This window comes from Meleagris gallopavo, chromosome 1 (genome assembly GCF_905368555.1).
Source record: "Meleagris gallopavo chromosome 1, MGAL_WU_HG_1.1, whole genome shotgun sequence".
In the NCBI taxonomy this organism is placed as follows: Eukaryota; Metazoa; Chordata; class Aves; order Galliformes; family Phasianidae; genus Meleagris; species Meleagris gallopavo.
The window spans coordinates 75,717,341-75,740,470 of NC_139404.1; the positions used below are offsets into that span (position 1 = coordinate 75,717,341).

Here is a 23,130-nt window from a genome sequence, read left to right on the forward strand (position 1 = left end):
CATTCTATGATTCTTTGATCCTGTGATGCTACAAAAAGAAGGGTGGTACTGGCCAACACTGATGGAGAGCTGAGTGACCCAGATAGGGAAGACCAACAATGACAAAGAGAGGAAAAGGAATGGAACATGGCTGCAAAGGGAGGAATAGCAATATGCCATTGTTTTAAGGGTTTGTGGATTAACTTCAGTCTGTCTCCTGTGCTCCGAATTGTCTGGTGTGAGTCATCTGGGAGTTGTATAATTTGCTAGCCTATATTGCAGCATCACTGCAGCCTGCAAACCTCTCCACCATGTCCAGGTGGGGAAGGAGGGCACAGTGTTCTTCTTTTTCCTTCGTTAGTTACCTTTTCACTCATCTCTCCCCACTTTCAACACCATTTTCTTTTCCACTTTTTCAACCACTTCTGAAGTCATGTGTTTATTTATTTAACAGTGATTTCATTATGACTTTCTGTTTTACCCCTCTTGTTTTATACATTTATGTATATACATACCATTCTCATCGACGCATCCTCCCATGAAATACCATCAATACTCTATTAAGTTCTTACCATAGAAGATCAATTACTTCAGCAGATATATGTGCATAGCACCAAACCAAGAGGTGTACTGCTGTCATGGCCCTTGTTTGGCCTAGGTTCCATGACAAGGGGATGAAGGCACCCACAGACCCTCACCCCAGGAAAGGGCAGAGGAGGGAAGGGAAAAGGTAGGGAGATGGGCCGGATGAAGGATAGCAGCAGCAATGAGCTACAGAAAAGTTTGATTTACTAAATATAGCAGTGGAATGTGAAATAACACAATATAATTCAATATGGTTGGAATCAAAGTTAATAAATCGAATAAAATGAGAAACAGAGTTTCTGAAACCAAAGTCCTTACTCTAATGCTGTAGGCAAAACAGCCAAGGAGTAAAGAGGGGCTGTCTCGTGACTTCCAGTGAGTTTTATCTTTCCCTTCAAATGAAAAATGGAAATGGAAAAATGAAGTCTTCTAGTTCTTCTTCTCTTCTGAGACAAGGAGAGGAGAGGAGAGGAGAGGAGAGGAGAGGAGAGGAGAGGAGAGGAGAGGAGAGGAGAGGAGAGGAGAGGAGAGGAGAGGAGAGGAGAGGAGAGGAGAGGAGAGGAGAGGAGAGGAGAGGAGAGGAGAGAGAGGAGAGGAGAGGAGAGGAGAGGAGAGGAGAGGAGAGGAGAGAGGAAGGGGAAGGGGAAGGGGAAAGAAGAAAATATTTTCCTGATCCCATGAGTTTTACTTGAGGAAAATCACTTTATGAGCCAAAATTTTGGGCAGGAGTGTTATGTTCTTGATGTGTGAGAATCATTTGCCTAACTTAAATAATTTCTGTCTTAATACAGAGTTAAATGAAGAGATGGTTGGATGGGAAGGGAGGGGAGGGAGGAGGAGGGAGGGAGGAAAGGGGGATGAGGGAAGGAGGAAGGAAGGAAGGAAGGGAGGAGGAAGGAAGGAAGGAAGGAAGGAAGGAAGGAAGGAAGGAAGGAAGGAAGGAAGGAAGGAAGGAAGGAAGGAAGGAAGGAAGGAAGGAAGGAAGGAAGGAAGGAAGGAAGGAAGGAAGGAAGGGAGGAAGGGAGGAAGGGAGGAAGGGAGGAAGGAAGAGAGGAAAAGAGGAAGGAAAGTTATGAATCCAAGCATTCTTATTTCCAGGCCCAGTAGAGGAAAAGCCTAGTATTGGCTCATTATAAAAATCAATGCTATGTCAAAGGGTTTCTTATTGTCTAATTTTTAATTTATCAAGATACATCTAAAAAAAGTCACATTATTTGCCTTATAAACCCTTCCAGGACTTCACCTCACTGCTAGACTGAGATCTTTTGAGATTCATATTGCCTAGGAGGGCAGAAAACCTCTCAAGCAGTGGAATGAATCAAATCCATGTGAACTAATGTAAAGGAGATGAGAAAGGAGGTAATATCTTCAATTCTGCCCTTTGTGGAAGGTGTGATGGCATGTGTTTCCTCAAGCCATTTGGCTGTGAGATCTGTCCTTAATGGTAAAAGGAACAGATTTGTGGATGTGTGTCTTTAATTAAAAGCTTAATTCTCTGTGGCTTCCCTTTTTGAGGGGCATAGGTGCTTATTTTCCAGAGGCAGATCATCATCAGAGCAGAGCCAAGAAGCAGAAGCAACTTGTACTGCCTGTAGTGGAAGTACTGAGAAGGGCACTAGGAGCATTAAATGTGGCAGCATCAAAACTGGAGGTAAATATAGATGAGGTTGCCTTAATGCCAGCTTGAGTAAACCTCCAGGTGGGCAGCAGCTAGCATCTGTGTCTAGCAAGCAAATCTGCTGCACTGTGCCATGCGCTGTGCTGTGCTCAGAGTGTAACTAAGGCACAACTGCATGATTCTTGTTGGCTGAGGAGCAGGTGTCAAGAAAAACTGGTCTGGGGTGGCTATGTCTGCTTCAAGTTTCCAGGAACAGGCAGAGGAGATCACAAAAGAGGTGGGGATGCAGGCCTGGGGAGTCAGGTGGTTGTTATAATAGTCATATTGTTAGGGCTGGAATGAGGAAATTAAAGATTTCAGCTGAACAGGAGAACAGGGGGGGAAAAAAATCTCATGGAATCTCTATCCTGATCTCCCACCCATTGATTGCCCCTCAGAACAGAGATCTTCCTGGTTTTGATCTCTCAGATGGGCATTAGCCTTAGCTATGCTGGTGAGAGGCAATTTTCATATGGCCATTCCCACAGTCAACCCTCTTGCAATTGGATGAGATCAGTGTATTGAGCTGTCAACCTGGCTGAGCCTACATGTGTCCCCAGATTTAGGAAATATACAGCAGAGAGACAGCTGGAAATTCTATCTTCAGTGCCCAGTGATTTTCACTGCAGCAAAGGCAGTAAGCAGCTGACTTGAGCTTATACAAAGCAGCATGGCTGAGGTACCACAGGGTCTGGGTGATTCAGCTGCTTCAGCGTGCAAATGGATGCCATGCTTGCAGCAGGCAGCATCCCTTGTTCTGCAGCAAAGACAACAGATGGGAGAGCAAAGGTTTTCAGCAGCCAGCTCAGATTTGTCAGCCACGGCAGGAGTGAGCATATATGCACTCTCTCCAGACTTCCTACTACACTGCAACATGTGGACAGCAAAGAAAGAGGAACCACACATCTCTTATGGGGTTCACTCATGCTAACCTCATCCTCCTAAGAAGAGAAGTGCATTTTCTTCCATACACAAGATGTTCTCAGATCTACGATATTATTTTCATGATTTCTACCCTATCATCTCCAATCTTTCATTCTGAGAGAAGATGATAAAGCTTCCTGCTTTGCTTTTCCCACAAGATATCATTCTGCATCACCAGAATGGCTCTCTGTTCCTACAAGGTAAAAAATAAATACATTGGAAAGGAGTCTTCTTGGGACTCAAAGCTATGGGAGTGAGTATAAGGACATGCTTCTGCTGGTGTTGGTGTCAGCAATTATTTGGGATAGACACCATTGCCACCCAGCAGGCTGCATTAAGTAGCAAAGAAGAAGGCACTCAATATCCCATTAGGCTGCTCTGCAAATCTCCAGTGTTTTTTAAAAAATGTTCCCGTTTCAAAATCATCACCTCTCCCTCTAGTGATTCTGTGAATCCTGGGTAAGTAACTTCTCCCTGAAAAGCAACAGAAATACAGAGCATAGCCCCACATCTACCCATCCTCACCTGTTACCAGCATCTCTTTGGCCAGATGCTTCAGTTAAACTTGCAGCACCATCTGCGCTGCTATGCCTTGACTTTCTGAGTTGTTAGTTTTAATGCAGAAATATATAATCAACTGGAGATAATGCAGAAATAAGATAGAAATAATTCCTGCTTCTACCCTGTAGCAGAAGGAAAAGCTTTGTCTCGCAGACTGACCTATATACATATACAAAAAAACTAAAATGACCTAAAGGCTTTCAAGGGGTTCAAAAACTTGCTACACTTGCAACCCAAATCAATCCATAGAGATCAAGCTCTAGAGAGAGCTTTCCTTTTCCTCCCACCACAGTAGCAGCATGTTGCATAACAAGAAGTTTGTACTATTTTAAAATGTTGTGTGCATTACAGATCATTATCACATTCCTACCTGGGCTGATAGGAGACATACCTGATAAGGAAACATTTCAAATTTGATGCCATAAAAATGATTCACATTTACTCAGAGGTTGCTCAGTAGCAATAAAAACCGATCATGCATTCAGCTGGCAAGGATGCAATATTCAGGAGCACTGCCCTCAGCAACAGCATGCTTCCCACTCAGCAGAGAAGAACCTGCAGTCAGACATCCAAAGGTGAACAATCTTTTCAGTGAAAAGCTCCTGGGATTCAAAGCTTGGTTACAGGTCATGTATAGATGACGAATCAAAAACTCCAAAAATGCCCGGAGAATTCCTAATTAGGAATTCCTTCCTAATGGAAGACTTGGATCATTCACCCTGTAACTGTTGAGCCTGAACAGGGCACGGGAAATAATTATTGCAAAAACCTGCTCCATCTGGCACGGCCTGCCTCAGTAGATGGCCACATTGAAGAAATATCCAGAAAATTGGGGATGGGCAAAGTGCTCAGAAGAGCACTTGCAGTGAGGGAAGCTCAAGACAGAAGCATAGCTAATACCCTACAATATCCACACGAGTCGCTCCCATGAACTGCACTGTGATTCCTCCTCACAACCTTCTGTTGCAGTCATGCATGCCCAAGGACAACTGTGCTGGAAAGCAGTCATTCAGGTGGAAAGCAGTCATTCAGGTGGTCTAGCTCATCTGATTTTGTGAGCTGACAGTCACATTGCAGCACACCTGTGTGACCATAGGAACGTAAGCATTTCCCAAAGCCATAGCCAAACTGAGACATTCACGTGGCTGAAATGACTGGAGGTCACCTGAGGCTGCTCAGGGCTGCTATCTGATCAGCAGCAGATAACATCTGGCAGCCCGAGCACCTCACCAGCATGAGAGAGGTGAATGGGAAGCACTTTGATCACAGCTGGCAGCAGCTGGAAACTGCAAGAGCCAACAAGGTTGGGTTTTTCAATTCTTTATAAGAAAAAAAGCATGACATATGGAAAAAGCCTGAAAAATAATTGTATCTAGATCTACTAGTTAGCTTTGTCTCTCACCCAGCAAAAAGGAATTGTGTTTCTAAGTGCAATTGCGATGGTCATTTAAAGATAAGTTGAAATTCTTTTAATTACTGTGGGAATCATAGAATGCACAACTAGGAGCGCTGCCAAATGGGGTTTAAGCTGTTTTGTCAGTGCCACTAGCTTAAATGACCATAAAACGGGAATTTCAGAGACTACATAATTTGGGTTTTGTTTGTTTGTTGTATTTTTGTATTTCCAGTTCATTGGTTGGTTGGCTGGTTTTGTATTTAAGGCATAATTCCAGTAAGACAGATGCAGTTCTGGTGGATAATCCGTTAGCATAACACAGTATAATTTCAGGAAATTACAATAATGTAGTCAAACAAGTTATAAACATACTCCCTAGGAAGCTCCCAGATTATAGTTTACAATGGTGACTGTAAAGGCTGATGCTTTGCAACTGCTATACATCTGTATATGTTCACAGAGGTTAAGGGATAAGCCTACCGGGCTGAATGACAATGCTGATGAGCACCTTTGGGGATTCTCTGTGCGCATCCAAGTGCATAAAGCATGCAAGCAGCACAAGAGAAAAGAGCTTACACCTGTCCCCTGCAAGGAAGGGCACTTCTAACACTCTTAAGAAACTGATTTGCAACTGGCATTTACAAATCATATTTGTTCATTCTCCCCATCCCTTCCACTTCTTGCAATTTGTTTTTCTAATAATAATAAAAATTCAAAACAATCTGCTTGGTATAACTAAGTCTACAATGGCAGAAAAATACTCTACTTTGCTTTTGATGTGGGATGGAGCTAGGAGAAGCTCATGGTAGTGTTTGCAGGTTAGGAGCAAGCAGTTATCACAGGGCTCCTGGCACACTCCACCAGCCTCAGAAGGGTGCTCCTCGCCATTTTCTAGTGTGGTGTGTTGCAACATGAAGTGGCTGTGTCACTAACCTAACTGCTGCACGTTCCAGTCAGGATCTAAATCCAGGAACTGCAGTAGGTGAATTGGAACAAGAACTTGATCCAAAGAGAGCAGGCATAAAGAAAGAAGTGAAAGCCTCAAACAGCACTGGTTTGAGATGAAGTCATTTGGAGAAGAGTGGGAATGTGGTTCCTGAGTTACAAAGGTCCGCAGACTGCTGGGCACATGTGGCTCTGGGCGCTTGTTTCTGAGGTCTTAGGATCCTGCAAGGCGCTGGGTAAAGATGAGAGGCCTCCACTTCTCTGGCACAGCCTAGTGAGACGTGCTGCCAGCAATCTCTGGGCCAGCTCATTCTGGATGTGACATTTCTTCGTTAACAAACCAGCAAAAGCAGTGTTCCTTCATGCATATCACCTCATCCCCATGAGCATGCCCTGCCCCAGCCCCAGCTCTCACGAAAAGTTCACTCCAAATTCACCTGCCTCTGCTTTGTGAAATCCAGTGGTTAAAGTCGCACATAAAGCGCTGCTGGGACGCAGGATCCCGGTGTGCCCCCATGACAAAGCGCCGTGGTGCACCTCATCGACGCTCCATCGGGCACGGCTCGGTCCCGGCGGCCCCCCGGCCCCCCGGACGGGCTGAGAGCGAGGGGGGGAAAGCGGCCCCGTCCCTATCGTCCCTCCTCGGGCCAGCCCTTCCACCTCGCTTCCCACATCACCGCCGGGACGCCACGTCTCCGCCGCCGGGAGGGGCGGTGGGGGGCAGCGCCGTTCCCCGTGCCCCACCTGGCCGGGGCAGGGCTGCCGGCTCCTTGCTGGGGACTCCGCGGTGGCCTCGAGCGCCCGGCGGGATCCCGGGGGCCGCCGGGACGCCACCGCGCAGTGATCTCCGACGGCGCGGCGCCGCCAAGGTGACCCCCTAGAGCAGACCCCGGGCCCTCAGCCGCCCACGCCCGGCCGCGGACACTTGAGAGTTTAAAGAGGCTTTTCTTCGCCGGGAGCGGCCCGGGGGGAAGGGGAAGGGAAGGAGGGGTGGGCGGGGAGAGGCTGGCAGGGCAGGAGCCGGGCGGGGTGCTGGCTCCAACTGGAAAGGAACCGGTCCCAGCCCAGCCAGGGAGCTGCGAGCGAGCCGGCAGCGCCGGGGAGAGCGAGCCCTGGGCCCCGTTCCCGGCCCGCCGCCTCCCGCCCCGACGGCGCGGGACGGTCCCGCTATGGGCACGGCGCCCCGCGTCAGTCCCGCGGGGGTCGGCGGTTGTGGGAGGGCTGCGGGCTCGGGTGGGAAGCGGGGAGTGTCTGTCACCTGTTGGGCTCTGGTGGGATGAGGGAGGAGGGGGTGGGAGCATCGGCTTTCCGGAGCTGTGATCCTGTGGGAAGCCCACCTCGCTCTTAATTTGTGTTTCAGGGTGGGTCTGTGAAGGCAGGGAAGATGCCACAAGGGGAGAAGACGAGGCAGTGCAAGCAGGAAGTGGAGCAGCAGCAGAAGGAAGATGAGAGGGAGGGCCTCATCGAATTCTATGGTTCCTACCAGGAGCTGTTCCAGTTCTTCTGTAGCAACACGACCATCCATGGAGCTATCCGCCTGGTGTGCTCTAAAAAGAACAAGATGAAGACGGCCTTCTGGTCTGTCCTCTTCTTTCTCACCTTCGGCTTAATGTACTGGCAGTTTGGAATCCTCTACAGGGAGTACTTCAGCTACCCTGTCAACCTCAACCTCAACCTCAACTCGGACAGGCTGACTTTCCCTGCAGTGACGCTGTGCACACTTAACCCATACAGGTAAGAAATGATCTCCCAGAGCTTTCAGCTGCCTTGACCTCCACGGGCATAGGATACAGGCATGTATTCGTGTTTTCTTCTTGGTCCTTGACTTGTAGAAGGGCAGGTGAAAGGGAAGCTTGTTGTGAGCCTTTGCTGCCACAGGGCATTCGCAGTAAATTGTGTTCATTTAAGCTGCTCTACCTGGTGGTGTGTTACTGGGCTGCTCTGAAAACTTTCCCAAGGCAGAAGCAGTTGCACTTCCTTATCTCCTACAAGGAACAATGGCCTCCAGCAAAGGGGCTTGATTTTCAGCTGTCAGTGGGAATATCCTGAATCACCCCATTAAACTCTGCCACACGTCTTACTCAGAACAGTTCACATGCATCCAGCCGTAACCTGCAGGCTCCTCTCTCCCACTGTATAGGTACAGTGCCATTCGAAAGAAGCTCGATGAACTGGACCAAATCACCCATCAGACACTGTTGGACCTTTATGATTATAACATGTCCTTGGCACGAAGTGATGGGTCAGCGCATTTCTCACGAAGGCGTACCTCGAGGAGCCTGCTCCATCATGTTCAGCGCCATCCTCTGCGGAGGCAGAAGCGAGATAACTTGGTCAGCTTGCCAGAAAACAGTCCCTCGGTGGACAAGAACGACTGGAAAATTGGCTTTGTTCTGGTGAGATCCCAAGATGTGTTCTGAGCTACCCACTCTGACCCCTGTCTAGCCACTTCTGTCTTGTTAGCCTTGTGACCATGCCCTTCCTCATATAGAGGGATTTTTGTTGCTGGCTTTTCTTGATGACAGATGAAGTGGAGTTGAAGCCTTTTCCCAAAATATTACTGCTCCCCAAGTCCTGTTCCTATTCATGTGGAAGACTTGTCAGTTTGTCCGTGTCAGTGCCTGTCTGTTCCTAGGTGAGACAGGGAAACCTTGTCCTTCCTGAAAGCTACATCAGTCTTTCAAAGCTATTTACTAACAGCCACTGCATTGCTAGGTAATTGTTGAGGGGATGGTATTGCATGGCTGTGGGCCATGCAGAATGTGATCATGGCCATATTTGCTCCTGGGCAGTATCTTCTTTGCCCTAGGGTATTTGCATTTTAAAAGGCACTGAAGAGAATCATTTGCCAGTTAAATGGAGTTCTCACGGGGTCACCAAGTTTCTCTGGACACACCCTGAAGGGAGGGCTCCACATGCTAGAATTTAAAGCTTCTGGTTTTATATCACATAGGTTTTATATACAGTACATCACACTGCACACCACATTGCAATTTGCTGTTTACAGTCTCACTCACCCATGCCTGCTGACCTGGTGTTTCGCTTCCACTGAGAGATTACTTTTCCCCATGCTACTGATTGCCTTTTTCTTGAGCACAGCAGTGCCGCAGAGCATTTTTGCTCACTCTGCTTTGTTTCTATATCTTGATAAGGGAGCACAGCCACTTCCTCTGGGACAAGACTTTCCTGATACAGTTGCTTTTTCACTCTCACAGTGCAGTGAAAACAATGAGGATTGTTTCCACCAGACCTACTCCTCAGGAGTGGATGCAGTGCGGGAATGGTACAGCTTTCACTACATCAACATCCTGGCACAGGTGCCTGATGCGAAAGACCTGGATGAGTCTGACTTTGAGAATTTTATTTATGCTTGCCGCTTCAATGAAGCAACATGTGACAAGGCGTAAGTGGTGGAAACACCCCACTGTTTATTCCTACTGACACCTGCATTTTGTCCTGGGTTCAAGGGGAATTCATGTTAGAGAACTTCTTTCCCAAGGTGGGGCTGTTCTTTGTTCAGGTTCCATTTTCTCAAGCAGCATCTCAAGTCTTTCCTGAGGGTTGTGCTCACCAGGATCAGACTTTCTGTGACCTGAAGCTATGGACCTCAGAGGATGGTTTCTCCTTCCCCTGAATTTCACAGAAATGAAATATACTGCTACAAACCCCAAGTGTACAACATAGAAGGCTGGTGTGAGGGTGACGTGCAATGCTGAAGTCATACATATCAGACCGATATGGGAAGAGGAGAAGAGAAAGACAGTGAATACAGCATTGCACCTCTCTCCTGCCATTATGATTTAGAAGCCCTAAAGAGCAATGAAATTAAACCCATCAGCAAGGCAAGGGGTACAGAGAGCTAAGAGCTTTGTCAATATTAAGATAATACAGTAATTGCTGATGCTGCTAAAAAAAGCCCATCCTGGCTATCAAATGCTAGCAATACAAGAAAATGGATAAAAACCCGTCTAGCTCTAGGACATTTTTTACAGCAGATTTTAATTGCTTTTCCCTGTTCAGGCTAGTTTACATAACAAACACTGCCCATCTGCTCTAAGCCTCTCTCTGTGCAGGTGGAAAAGAGAATTGTTCCTTTCAGGAAGTTCTTCTTGGTCTTGCAGCTCTTCTTACCTGTGTGAATATTTCTGTTCCCATCACAGGAATTACACCCACTTCCACCATCCCTTGTATGGGAACTGCTACACCTTCAATGACAACAGCAGCAGCCTGTGGACATCCTCTCTGCCTGGGATCAGTAATGGTGAGAGGCACTTTCGGCTTAACTGTTTTCCCCAGGGAGGGTGTCTGGAAGGCTGGAGGAGTTACAGGCAGACAGTGGTGGTGGTAGATTGCAGCTCTGCTCTGTCTCATCCCAGCTCTGCTTTGACTCATGTGGAGGTGTCTGTGTTATGGACATGGCTGTTCTTCACTGCTGTCCTACTGAACTCTCTTTCCCATCAGTGCCTGATCCTTACGTTCACTGCTCCCTCTGGACTTTCACTGTCTGCTCCTGAAGTCTCTGTTTAGCTCTAGTGCTGTCCTTCTGACAGCTTAGTCTTGACTTCCTCCTTTGGCACTTACAGTTTTGAGCAGCTGATTTAACTTTCTGAAGCCCCCCTAGGGCCCAATTCCATTTCTCTCTGTGAAATCTCTCTCCATTCCCAGATCTACTTTTTCTAAGTAGCAATTAAGAAATCCAGTTTTCTCCAGCCTCTCCTTGAGCTTCCAGCCTCCAGCCTTCTCTCTGGTCTCCCTTCAGCCACACTCTCATTCCCACTCAGCTTAGGGTCAACATTTCTTTCCCTTTACTTCTTATTGATCCAGACTCAATATTCTATTCTGCTCTCTGTCCTTTCCCACATGATGGCCACCTGTGACATCTCTTGTTCTCTGGCATGTCCTCAGGCCTCTCTCTGGTGGTGCGCACCGAGCAGAATGATTTCATCCCTCTGTTGTCAACAGTAACTGGAGCCAGGGTCATGGTCCACGATCAGAATGAGCCAGCCTTCATGGATGATGGGGGTTTCAACGTGCGTCCAGGTATTGAGACCTCCATCAGCATGAGGAAGGTGAGGCAGCCGCAGCAGGGTTAAGAGCTGTGGATGTGGGACTTCAGTGTGAAAAGGTGTAACTTGGCGGATAGATACAGATGGGTTGTCCTGGACTGAAGGTGTTAAAGGGAGAGGATTAATCATCTGGAATGAAGGGGGGGCAGGAATACCAGCAGTTTACCAGACTGGATGGTTGCAATTCGTAAGAGAACAATGAAACAGGGGTAAGCAGGGGAAGCTGGCATCCAGAGGTAAGCATAAGGAGCGGGTAGTGATGAAAACAGTGGGTCAGTGGGTAGCACAGAAGTGTAGAGATAGGACAACAGAGTGCTAGTTGTTTTGTGAAATGACTTTGATATTCTAGGAGATGACTGAGCGTCTTGGGGGCAGTTACAGTGACTGTACAGAGGATGGCAGTGATGTGCCAGTGCAAAATTTGTACTCATCTCGCTACACTGAACAGGTAACCTGTGATCGCTGGTTCCATGCCAGCTCCTTTCCCAGCTTTCCTGGAATGCTTCACTCCACTAATAGTTGTGCTTGTCCATGGGCAATGTTAATAGGATAATGTGAGACAGGGCATAAAAGCTTTGGTTCCCCTGTTCAAACATTTCCATATTATGTGCTCGCAGGTCTGCATTCGTTCCTGCTTTCAGCTCAACATGGTAGAGCGCTGCTCCTGTGCCTATTACTTTTATCCCTTACCTGATGGAGCAGAGTATTGTGACTACACGAAGCACATAGCTTGGGGTAAGTACTTACAGGAGAGGATTTATATGATAAATATTACAAAGTAAATCTCATGCCTTCTGAACCTGTTTGGCCCACTTCATGTCCAGTAACTCTTAATTGTTTTAAATGAGGCTTTCTGATATGGGACAGCCAAAAGACACTCTTCTCTTCGATAGTTCCTCTGAATGTGTGGAAGGAACTCTTTGTATTCCCTCTGCTATTGCACATTACTTTCTTTTCATATAGATACTGTGAGCTTATCTGGATTTACTTTCTCTGCTGCTTAGGCTACTGCTATTATAAACTCCTTGCTGAATTCAAAGCTGATGTGCTGGGCTGCTTCCACAAATGTCGGAAACCTTGCAAGTAAGTTTGTAAGTTACTGGGAACTCTCTATTCCTAAGGATGTTGGAAAGCATTCACTGACCAGGGCAAAAGCTTGAGCCACTAGCTGAAGTGCAGACTTGAATGATATTTCTCACATCAGGAAGGCAAAATGGCTGAGGAGCATCAGTGTCAGCTCTGGGGCGAGCTCCTGAAGATTGTGCAGAAGCTCAGTGGGAAGTGGGCACAACTTCAACATGGGAGGGAGTTTCCAGGTGTGCCTGGGGACTGAGACCTAGCCTCGTGGCTCTGACCACTTCAACAGCTAACACACTCTCCTGTATTACAGAATGACAGAATACCAGCTCTCTGCTGGATACTCTCGCTGGCCTTCTGCTGTCTCAGAGGTAAGAGGGTAGCGTCCTGGCTTCACAGCACTGCTCTGAACTCTGGTTTAATCCTCCCCCTCAACTGGTTCCAAATCTACAGAGGTGATTGCAGTCACATAATTTATTGCACTTTCATTTCAGGATTGGGTTTTTTACATGCTTTCACAACAGAACAAATACAATATAACATCCAAGAGGTGAGAGACCATTTACAGAGATTTTATCAAAACCAGAAGTAGTCCAGGTGGAAAAAGGGTGAATGGAGTGGGCAGAGTTCAGATTAAATCAGTGATGGTGCATGGACTTGAGGCAAGGGCAGTGGACTTGAGTCAGCAGAGAGAAACTGTGACTTCAACAAAGACTGGGAATCCAAGTGAAGACTCTTACAAGGTTAGCTGCTAGTCTGAAAAGAGTAACTCAAAGGCTCCTGCCATATGGTTCAGAGTCACAGTAAGGGCTAGTGAAAGAATGGGAAGGGAGAGCAATGCAGGAGTTGGCACTTACCGACTTATGACACAAATGCTGGAGTTCACAGTGCAGTCTCGGAAGTGCACAATTGGTCCCTCAGATTTTCATAAAAACTGAGGGAATTCTGGAAATGGAGAAAAGATACTAGGTGGTATATGTTTAAGGAGCACAGGAAGTAGAAGGAGACAGAAGATGGCTAAGCTTAGTGAAGAAATGCAAGGATACATATTTAGCATTGCTCATACCCATTTTTCGTTAACAGGAATGGAGTTGCAAAAGTGAATATCTTTTTTGAGGAATGGAACTACAAGACCAATGGGGAGTCACCAGCCTTCACAGTACGTACTTTACCACATCCACCTATTACACCACAAAGTCCGTCTGCATGGCAGGTGTTCATTCCAGCAGCACTGTTGACTCTCAAGTCTTTTCCTGTGAAGGATGGTGAAAAACTCCCCAGTGCCATGATGGTACTAGCAATGAGAGCAGACAGAGAAGCAAAAGCCTCCAACAAACGCTCTCATCACTCCCTATTTCTTTCTCTTGCAGGTAGTGACTCTCTTGTCCCAGCTTGGGAATCAGTGGAGTCTCTGGTTTGGATCCTCTGTCCTATCTGTGATGGAGCTTGCAGAGCTGATTCTGGATTTCATTGTCATCACTTTCATCCTGGCCTTCCGCTGGTTCCGCTCCAAGCGGTGGCACTCCTCCCCAAGGCCCCCTCCAAATAGTCATGATAACACTGCCTTCCAAGATGAGGCATCAGGACTTGGTGCTCCACACCGCTTCACTGTTGAGGCTGTAGTGACCACACTGCCATCTTACAACAGTCTGGAACCATGTGGACCAAGCAAGGATGGTGAGACAGGACATGAGTGAGGCAGAGCTTTATTTCATAATTCAGTTAGATGGCAGCTGGACCAGAAGCTGTATACTTTCTCTGTGGGACGTACCTTTCATTCTTTTTGGGATGCTCTGCCTCGATCATAGCAGAAGACTGTATTGTGGTTAATTGCTTTTACTATCGTATGTGAATCCTTCAGTCTTGTGAAACACTATTGCTCTTGGGATCACCAGGGATGAGAGTCAATCTAGTGTTTGCAAAGGGGAGATGTCAGCTCAGGAGATGTCAGCTCAGATTCCTTATAGTCTTTACATGTACATACTTTTTTTTTTTCCTCCGCAACAAAGATGCTGCTACAGTTCTCATCTGTTATTAATTAAAGAGGTTTGGCAGGTGTGACTGGCCTTCTCTGTAGTATGACAAGGGACCAAAATGGAGTCTCAGCAGAGATTTAAGTCTCTCAGCAGGCTGAACCTTAAACTTCCCCTGAGGCTGGAAACTGGTTGCTCTTCCCAACTTTGCTCTTTCCAACAGCCAGCTCTGATGTCTAGACCAAGCGGCACACCCTCTCTTCTCCCAGAGGAGAGGCTGCTGGCAATCTCAATCCAAGTGATTCACAATAGTCTAGGTAGGTTGCTGAAGTGTGTAGCTGTCCTCAGACCAGGACAAAAAGCAGCCCATAGCACATTGGTAGAGCTTCACTGTGTAACAGTCTCCTGCCCTGTGATACACCATACATATGTACATTCAGCCATTTGTTTGCCACGGGGTTCAGGATGAACTGAACTCAGCCCAGAGTGTGCCCTCTTATTCTGCTAAGGATTATAAAACAGAACTGCTGCAGGCCTTAATGTAAGATGCTTACAGGGAAAACTTTGGCCTGATCAAAAGATAATAGATGGTTACCTCTAGAAGAGGACCCTCTCCCCAGTTTAAAGAACAATTTGGAGATCTCAGCATACACCTTATCTTTTGCAGAAAGCTTGCCATTTTTTCTTATTAAAAAAAAAAAGTAGTCTGCTGCATCTGTTGGCAATGGTGTTTACACAGCACTTTACCTGGTGTCAAAGAGAGCAAGGGTGACATCCTTAACAGACAGGAAAATCCACTTCACTGGACACAGCTTAAAATACTTTTAAAATTTAAGGTAGGTGCCCCACACTTGAAAACCTGCAGAACTTTACAAGTATGTATTGTTACCTAATTCTCCCATTTGATATGTTAAACATGCCTGTTGCACTATTGTTGCCTTGATTACCTAAGTGCACTTTCCACTTCCTAGCAGAGTGATTTTATTCCTCACAGGCATGAACACTAAACTTAAATCTTAGTTTTTCAAACTTTGTCCCAGTGCTGTGCTGATGCTTTCTGTGTAAGGGAAGAAATACTGTTTTTCTACTGGAATAGAAGCCAGCAATTGGCAGGGTGAGGTGAAAGGGCAGTAGCTGTCATTGGCATTCTTGTTCTTCAGACTGGCAGGAGAGAGAGCCCTGCAAACATCCCAACTTAGAGGCACGGGTACTGAGAAGCCTTCATTGTAAACAAACAAACAAACAGACTTCTACAAGTGTTTAAAAGAAAAACACTAAAACACCCACCCTAAAAGTTGACTCAATATAGGAACTTTTATTTTCTGTAAAAACATGCTGGCTAAGAAGCAAAGTTAAAAGCTAGACCTAGTGAATAAAACAAAACAAAAAACTTCAACAATTAAAGCAGTCTTGAATGATCAAAAGCAAAAAGAAGTTAGAAAGCTGCACCTGCAGCCCAGTTCCTGATCATAAATTCAGTATTACTGATGGTTGCTTCAGGAAGTCACTGGTACACGAATGAGCAGAAGTGTGACACTGGGCACTGCCAGTTGTTTTACAAAGCCACCTCCAAATCAAGAAAAGAAAGATTGGAAGTAACAAGTGCAACACATAAAGCAGTCTCTATATCAGAAACATATAATGATTCATACACCAAGTCTGAACTTCTTAGAATATCTATAAAACTAAAGCATGAGTCCTCACATGATACAGTACCTTGTGACAATCATAACATTGATGCAACCCACTGCATCACACATAATTTAGTAACTAAAGATGAATCAGAGGCAATAGCTACTTGAAAGATATTTAAGGTCTCTTCAGATGTAGAATAATTCCCTAGAGGAAGCGTGCACCATCTCTTCTGCAGAAGTGGTGAAATTTGAAATCTGAGCTTTGACTGATGAACTCAAAGTAATGGCTATAAATCCAGAACTAAAGGCCTGTACAAACATGAAGTTGCTGTACAGGTTGGCAACTGGATTAGCTGTACCTGCCCAAAGGATTAGTGCAAGAACTGCCATTGTATGAGAGATCAGGCGATCCTCACAAGAAAATCCCTATGCTTGCTGTAAGCAGACAATGCCATAAATTATCAGCTCAACAGATGCACAGTGAATTTGGTCTGGCTGATGAGAAGCGAGTTCAGTAGTGCTGGAATGAGTGCAGAAAATTGAGTGTTTCACTGACTATATGAAATACTAGAGAAAAGGGAAGAACATATGCATTCAGAGATACTCATTGGACAACAAGGTGAAAGCCTTCAACTTTCAGTTATGAATTTGTACAAAGGATAAAGTTATTAGTTACATTAATAGTACAGTGCAGTTACTTAGAAGACATGGAAAACACACAAGGAACAACTGCTGGTCACAGGACACTGAAGAAAAGGAAGTGATCTCTTTGGACTGGGAACACATCATCCTAGGAAAACCACAGACATAGGGAAAAATGCCTAAAAGGGGAAGGAAGGTGCAGAAGAAGAAATTATTTTATGGACAAGTTGGAGCATGAAGTAAGAATGCTGCTGAAATATAAGGAAGAAGGATTTGAACTCTTGGGATGCGGAAGAACCAGCTGAGACAGGGTATAAAGGGCCCAAATGTCTGTGGGACTGTGGTAGTAGCAAAAATTTGCAAGCTGATAGAGTTAAAAGCATTTGGATGTCATGCTATGGAAGAAAAGGAATACAGTCTAAGAAATTTAGGGACACTAATTATTTTGGTGGCTCCAGGCAAATGAGAGGACCTGAAAAGCATTAAGATGAGAGTGTAGTAGGACCAGGGAAATTGAAAGTGATATGAGAAAGGAGAGGTTGAACAGTTCAACCCTCTAGCAAAAAGGGTTTGAGAATGTGAGAGTGTGGAGATGATGCAAGACAATACCAGGGGAGAACAAAATGAGAGGAGTCCCATACACAGGTGCAAAAAGTTACAGGAGCATTCAGAGCATACAAAGAGACTTGAACGAGTAGCTGGAGTGATGACATTATGACATTAGGAAATTATGAACACGTGTGACAGGAAAGGCAGGGGTAAAGAGAAGGAAGACAGCAACATCTGGGGCAGGAAAGAGTTGCTGGGAAATTTTCAACACAAGTTCTTGTGTCTGGACAAAGGGAAGTTTGAAGAAAGGACAGTTGATCAGTTTTGGAGAGTGAGCACAAGTCTCCAGGTTTGGCTAGGGACTTTGAGATGATGTCATCAATGGAATAGAGTCTTCATGTGTTCTGAGAATAAAATCCTTCCTGCCCACAGCAAAAACAGGACAGAACTAATTGCTTGATTGTGCAGGCCTGATCTGTAGTGACATTTGGACTGTATGTGCTACTTTAACTCACTGGCCAGTCCAGAATCCCTGCTCTTCCAAGAGTGTTTTCATTTTTGAGATAGCCTAGCCTTCAATTTCACCAATGGACATACATTGTTCTGATAGGTCTACCATAAAGTTGAGCCTGGACAAAGATTGCAATCAAAATGTTTTGGTCCACAAGCTGCAGGGAGGATTGTTTACAACTTCAAAATCATAATAGCAAGTGCAGATAAATGCACAGGTGTCTCATTTTAAAGCAAGTTCTGCCCATTTCTTCTTAATGAGTTTCAAGTGTACAAGTGAAGCAAAACAAGGGGGTACTTACCTTAATTCCAGCCATACTCCTATCTATGCTGTGAGTATCACCCTGCTTCAGGAGATCTTCATTCAGATCCTGAATACAGCCTGAAAGCCATCCCAACCCCAGTGAAAAATTATTGTCCAAATTTAAGGACCTGCAAGTAGGTCAATGAAACCCAAAGGCAACACATCCATTTGGGGAATCACCTCCTTATGCATTACACCACAGTTGGACATGGTGGCTGGAAGTAGAATTGGCTTGAGGAGCCTCTAGTCTGCATGTCTTGTTACAGACTTACCACTGAGTCAGCCACACATACAGCACCATGGCAACAGGAGACTGCTCCTTGCTTTGAGGGATAGAACTTTCATTATGTATACGGTAATGAAGTGACAATAAAAACGATGTGTTTAAAAATGTGTTAAAAGCAGTCTGTGATCCCAGCCCTTCCCACCCACTAACAGACCAGACAGACTCAGTAAGGTGATGAACTGTGTTTCTTTGAGGCGGTTTAAAGTACATGAGTTGATTACTACAACATGCCAGAGATTACAGTTGTGTTTATAGAGGAAGGAAATAAATTGCACGTGCGTAATTGGCTGTAATGCTGCATACAGCAGAGTCCCTTGCTCTTACTCAGAGGGCCTTGGTAAATTTTTTGCCCATGCATAGAGACACAAAGGGGGGGAAAGGTAGCAGAAGAGACAGCAACATACAACATCCAAGAGAAAGAAATGGAAGAGACAGCCTAAGGGGACCTTGGCCCCCAGAGAATAGGAGGAAGGGGGCACCAACGGCTTTGTTTTGAAAAGTTCAAGAGAATTGCTGGTCTGGGGGCCTCAAGCTTGTATGCCCACCCCCTAGAATGATAGCCGTAAGTAGTACAAAGCAGACCCTGGCTCCTCTTCAGCAGATGCACTTCTGACCGTCCATCACATCTCAGTTCCACAGGGAATTAGCTCAGGGGACGAGGGCTGCTTCACTGCAGATCTTCAACTCTGCCCTCACCCAAGGTGGAGAGGGATGGAATTGCAGGGAGATGATCTCAGCGCAAATGAAATGCTGGGGCATGGAAGTGAGCATGCAAAACCTAGCCCCTTCCCAGACAACCTGTGAGGAGGAAAGGGGCTTCTCCAGCATACTCAATGCAACAAAATGCATCTGCCCCTCCCATCTTTTGTACTTCCACCTGGGAATGCCGGTGATGTTCTCCCCTACATCCTCCTCAGCCTAGACAGAACTCTGTGCTTGAGGTAGAGCTTCCTCAACTAAAGCGCTGTCCTCTTTACAGTCCAGATTATGGGCTACAGCTCAGCTTGTAAGAAAAAATACACTCCTCAAAAAACTGCAGAAACTGTGGAACAGGACAGCTCATTTAACCTCTAGTTTGACAACGTATTTGAGCAATTCACAGCTCCTGCTCTTTCTGAAAGCATGGGAGATTGCTTACAGAAAACCATGGCATTCCACACTGTAAGTTTATTTACAGCAGAGACCACTCCAAATCTAAGCTCAGGAGAACCCATAGGAAGTAGAAAGATTTCAGTTTCATCTAGAGATATATGCTGCCAAACTGGGGCAACTAATGTCACTTTGCAATATCCATGCCAGAGCAGCATTTCCCTTTGAATTCCTAGGTAATCACTTCAAATACTTTTTAACTCCTGCTAAAAGTTAGGGCTTTTCTGGTTGGAGAAGCAGAACAGGTATTCTTAAAAACCTGTGTGACTCAGTCTAATGTGCAGTATATCCAATTTCCTCAACCTTCATCTACTATGTAGTGAACTTCCTTTGCCATTCAACATGGTAACACTGGAAAGCACAACTCATTCTCTTTTCTGCCACTAACTCCAACATCTTCCAGAAAGATGCAAGACAGTAGAAAGCTGCAAGGTCCTTGTTTGTGTCTGCATAGATGAAAGGAATATTTGATGCACATATACCACCACACTCCTTGCTGTTGGTAATTTATTCCTTCTGGCAGTAGATTTTATGCCCACACAGACCCTTTAGACAGTGACAAAACTCCTTTCAATATCAACATGTAATTTGTTGCACTTCATTGAGGTAATCATGTTGACTCCTTTTTATTACAACTGAAATGTCCACATTCAAAGAGCAAGTCAACTTATAACAGGCAGAATAAATCACTTCCTTGAGTGCTCATCCCTGCATGACTAGAGAAATCTAAATGACTGTCTAGCTCAGTCAGACGGATCATGGTTACTGACCAGCATAAACTAGCCTTTATTTCATCAATTAAAAGCATACAGCATGTTGCCACTCTTTATGCAGAGCACAAGAATTTCTCACATGATGAAGTCCTGCATCACCAAAGGCACTACGTTAAGGCATTCTTTATTTGCTAGAGTTCACACAGGCACTAACTGAACAAGCTTACACCCCAGAATAAGCCACAAATTCCCTGCAGAAGAGCAGGATAATAGCCACCCACTCCTCCTCTGCTTCCTATTCCTCTCAGCTCAGATGACCCTCTCTTAAGCTGCAGCTGTTGGGAAGTCTAACCCATGATCAGTAGAGCACTTCATAATCTTAAAAAAGACGACAAATCAGAACCAATAAAGTAATCAATGAAGAAGCTAGGTGGAAGGGAAGGGAAGATTCAGAGGCAAGAAGAGACAGGCAAGGTGACAGGGGATAGCAGGTTGCAGACTGAAGGGGCTACATTCAAGTAAAAAAGTAGACTGGACACAAAGCAAGAGGGGAAAAAAAGGAAAGAACAGAAGGGCAAGTTACATCAAAGGTCCCCCAGAGACCTCCAAATCCCCCACCAGGAAAGGGGCTTGCAAACCCACCCACTTCAAGGTATCTATTCCTCATATTTACAGGTTTATCTGACCTGGTAATAAAGCTGTCTAATTACTACATTGATGACCACCCCCACTTCCTTTCCTTGCTCTGTAGAGCATACTATTTCCACAGTAACTGTGGGAGTCCCAACACTATCGCTTCCCCTTCCCAAGGAAAGAAGTTATCACTTATGCAAACAAGACCCTCCAGATCATAAACCAAAAAGAGCAAAAGTTTGAAAAGTATTCTGGAATTAGGGCTTCTTCACCTGTGATCCTGGGCTTTTCAGTACTTACTTACAATCACCACCACCACAATGGCACAAATCACTCCCATCATGATCATCATCTAGAAAGAGAGATTGTCAGATAGTAATACTCAGAACAAATTGGCAAGTTCACAGCTTCTGTGACAACCAGGGAACATAAGGCAGATGCTGAAGACAGGTCAGCTGAGGCCTCAAAGACTTCCCACAGTGAAATAATCCAAGCATTTGAAATGGTTGCAATGGTTATTATGTCCCAACTATCCTCAGAAAGCCCCGAAGAAAACTAAATTTCCTCTAATGAAAGAGATCACAACACTAGGAAACTCACCTTACAGTTCTTCCACCAGTACTTCCTTTTGAGTTTTGCTGCACTACTTTCAAATACTGAGGCACCAGCCTGAAGTGCATCTGCCCGGTCATCAAGCTCTGAAAGTTTCTGGTCTCGTTCCAGTACCTTGTCAACGTTTACTCGCATAATATCAACCACCTGCAGAAGGAAAAACAGGAGTAGTGGTAGTGGTAAACAGAGTTGCAAGTGTAAGAGCAGTAGCACAGCCAAAAAGTAACGCTGAGATACTACTAACAAGTAGAGGCCTGAAACAAAGAATAAAGAGGGTAAAATAAACAGGTTATTGCCTACTTAGAAATGGGAAAAGATTCTAGCACACTGCTAAGGCAAAATTTCAAGTATAATTAAACTACATTTGCAGCACACTGCTCTCACTTGTTTTTAAAGTTCTCTAGTCCATCAAGATTATAGCAACCCCCTCCATAACAGCGATCACATGCTCAATGGAAGATAACTACAAAGACAACTTAGAGCTACGTGTTGCTGCCCCAACGAGGCATAAAGGAGTTACTGCATATCAGCAGCCCAACTCTGCGATGTCAGGTAAGGTTCACATTTTACTTTGAACCCGTGCTCTGACAGTTCACTTAGCAGGAATTAAGAGTTGTTCTGGATCCTGTAGAGGTTTATTTCTATGACAGACACGTCATATGAAGTACAAGAAGTCTAGCAGGCCTGCTCCTTAGATGTCATAACCAAAATTACGCAGCTCTTAAATATAAAGCCATTTCATCTCAGCTCCAGCCCGTTTACAGACATTGTGCTTGCATTGATTATTAGTGCCTTTCCCGTATCTGTATTCCAAAAGCATCCACCTCTTCAGCAACATAAACTTATCAAGAGCATCATTGCAGCAGAGCAGCGCAAGCGCCCGTACAGCCTAAGGGAAGCAGCACAGCTACTGACCTCCTCCACCTGGGCCTGCGTCTGCTGCAGCCGACGGTTACTGCTCAGATTGGGGGGCGGCCCCGGGGGGCCCCCGGCAGGGGCACCCCCTTCAGGGGCCCCAGGAGCAGGCTGCTGAGCTGGTTCAGACCTACGGGAACGCACAAGGGCAGAGAGAAAATAACATCAGACCCTCAGCTGCTAAAGGACAAATGCCCACCCCGAGCTGAAGGTGAGAGCAGGCAGCAGCCGCCGGGCCCGCAGCCTCCCTTAGCTGCCCCCGGAGCGGCTGCGGGCAGCTTGCGGGCCGGGCCGCGCTGGCACCGCGCCCTGCCAGCTCCCGAGAAGGGACGGAGGTGACCGGGAGGCGGTCCGCAGCGTACCGCAGGCGCCGGGAGAGGGATGATGGAACTGGGCCCCACTAGCAGGGAGCCGGGAAGGGGGCTGCAACGAAGGGACGGGCCCCGCGCAACCTCTCGCGCTGCGGGCGGGCAGCAGGAGCGCCCCGGCAGAGGGGTGGCGGTGCGCGCAGCCCGGCCTGCGGTTGCTGCAATGCGCCACTCTCCGTGCCGCCGCTGGGCAGGCCGCCGGCCCCGCTCTCGCTCAACCGCCCGCCCGCCGTCCCAACCCGCACGGCCCCCGCATCTCCGGCCGCTGCCGCTTCCCGCCCCACGGACACTCACATCCCCCAGCCGGCACTCAGACAAACCGCCGCGCACCGCGCTGACAGAAGCGCCCGCACGCCACCTGCCGCCTCAGTTATAGCGGCTGAGGCCCCGCCCACAGGGTCGGCAGCCAGTCAGAAGTAAGCACAGGAAGATCTCGCCGAGACCAGCGAATCATCACAGCCCTCTCCTACTCCGAAGCCAATCAGCGCGCCTCGGCTCGGCCGCAGCGAGGCGTCTGTGAAGAAAGCCGCTTCTCTAAATCCCGCCTCTCGCTGTCCCCGGGCTCCTCGGGAATGAGTCCCGGCCCCGGTTGGCACCGCCCGATCAGAGCAGGGTTCAGCGCCGCGACAGTCCGCTGCGCGCTGGTGCTGCA

The 23,130-nt window shown here is 46.5% G+C and overlaps 2 protein-coding genes across 6 annotated transcripts; one reads left to right on the plus strand and one right to left on the minus strand.

Moving 5' to 3' along the window:
• The first annotated feature begins 6,745 nt into the window (after nucleotides 1–6,745).
• SCNN1A (sodium channel epithelial 1 subunit alpha) lies at nucleotides 6,746–14,248 on the plus strand. Of its 2 annotated transcripts, none has more exons than XM_085235049.1 (13): nucleotides 6,746–6,916; nucleotides 7,408–7,781; nucleotides 8,188–8,443; nucleotides 9,263–9,450; nucleotides 10,208–10,308; nucleotides 10,953–11,116; nucleotides 11,463–11,561; nucleotides 11,731–11,848; nucleotides 12,118–12,196; nucleotides 12,504–12,561; nucleotides 12,685–12,740; nucleotides 13,274–13,349; nucleotides 13,561–14,248. In XM_085235049.1, the coding sequence occupies exons 2-13, from the start codon at nucleotides 7,432–7,434 to the stop codon at nucleotides 13,885–13,887; spliced, it is 1,872 nt and encodes a 623-aa protein (XP_085091175.1). In that variant the 5' UTR covers nucleotides 6,746–6,916; nucleotides 7,408–7,431; the 3' UTR covers nucleotides 13,888–14,248. The 2 variants fall into 2 exon arrangements, with proteins under 2 accessions (XP_085091175.1, XP_085091178.1); XM_085235052.1 differs by lacking the exon at nucleotides 6,746–6,916 and adding an exon at nucleotides 7,047–7,234.
• VAMP1 (vesicle associated membrane protein 1) lies at nucleotides 12,647–22,901 on the minus strand. Of its 4 annotated transcripts, XM_031554600.2 has the most exons (6): nucleotides 22,773–22,901; nucleotides 22,111–22,240; nucleotides 21,184–21,342; nucleotides 20,884–20,935; nucleotides 17,801–17,880; nucleotides 12,647–15,730 (listed from the first exon to the last, which is right to left on the minus strand). In XM_031554600.2, coding segments are annotated over exons 1-6 (435 nt in total). In that variant the 5' UTR covers nucleotides 22,775–22,901; the 3' UTR covers nucleotides 12,647–15,718. The 4 variants fall into 4 exon arrangements, with proteins under 4 accessions (XP_031410460.2, XP_085091285.1, XP_085091270.1 ...); XM_085235159.1 differs by lacking the exon at nucleotides 17,801–17,880 and having other exon boundaries at nucleotides 12,647–14,573; XM_085235144.1 differs by having other exon boundaries at nucleotides 12,647–17,880.
• Between the last annotated feature and the right edge of the window lie 229 nt (nucleotides 22,902–23,130).

Excerpts from the sequence above, each read along its gene's own strand:
- SCNN1A (XM_085235052.1), top strand. Across the intron at positions 11,849-12,117 it reads CACGAAGCACATAGCTTGGG|GCTACTGCTATTATAAACTC; the intron begins GTAAGTACTTAC and ends TCTGCTGCTTAG. Across the intron at positions 12,741-13,273 it reads TACAATATAACATCCAAGAG|GAATGGAGTTGCAAAAGTGA; the intron begins GTGAGAGACCAT and ends TTTCGTTAACAG.
- VAMP1 (XM_085235144.1), bottom strand. Across the intron at positions 20,936-21,183 it reads ACTGGTGGAAGAACTGTAAG|ATGATGATCATGATGGGAGT; the intron begins GTGAGTTTCCTA and ends CTCTCTTTCTAG. Across the intron at positions 17,881-20,883 it reads TGTGGTGGTGGTGATTGTAA|GCTGTATTCAGGATCTGAAT; the intron begins GTAAGTACTGAA and ends GATGGCTTTCAG.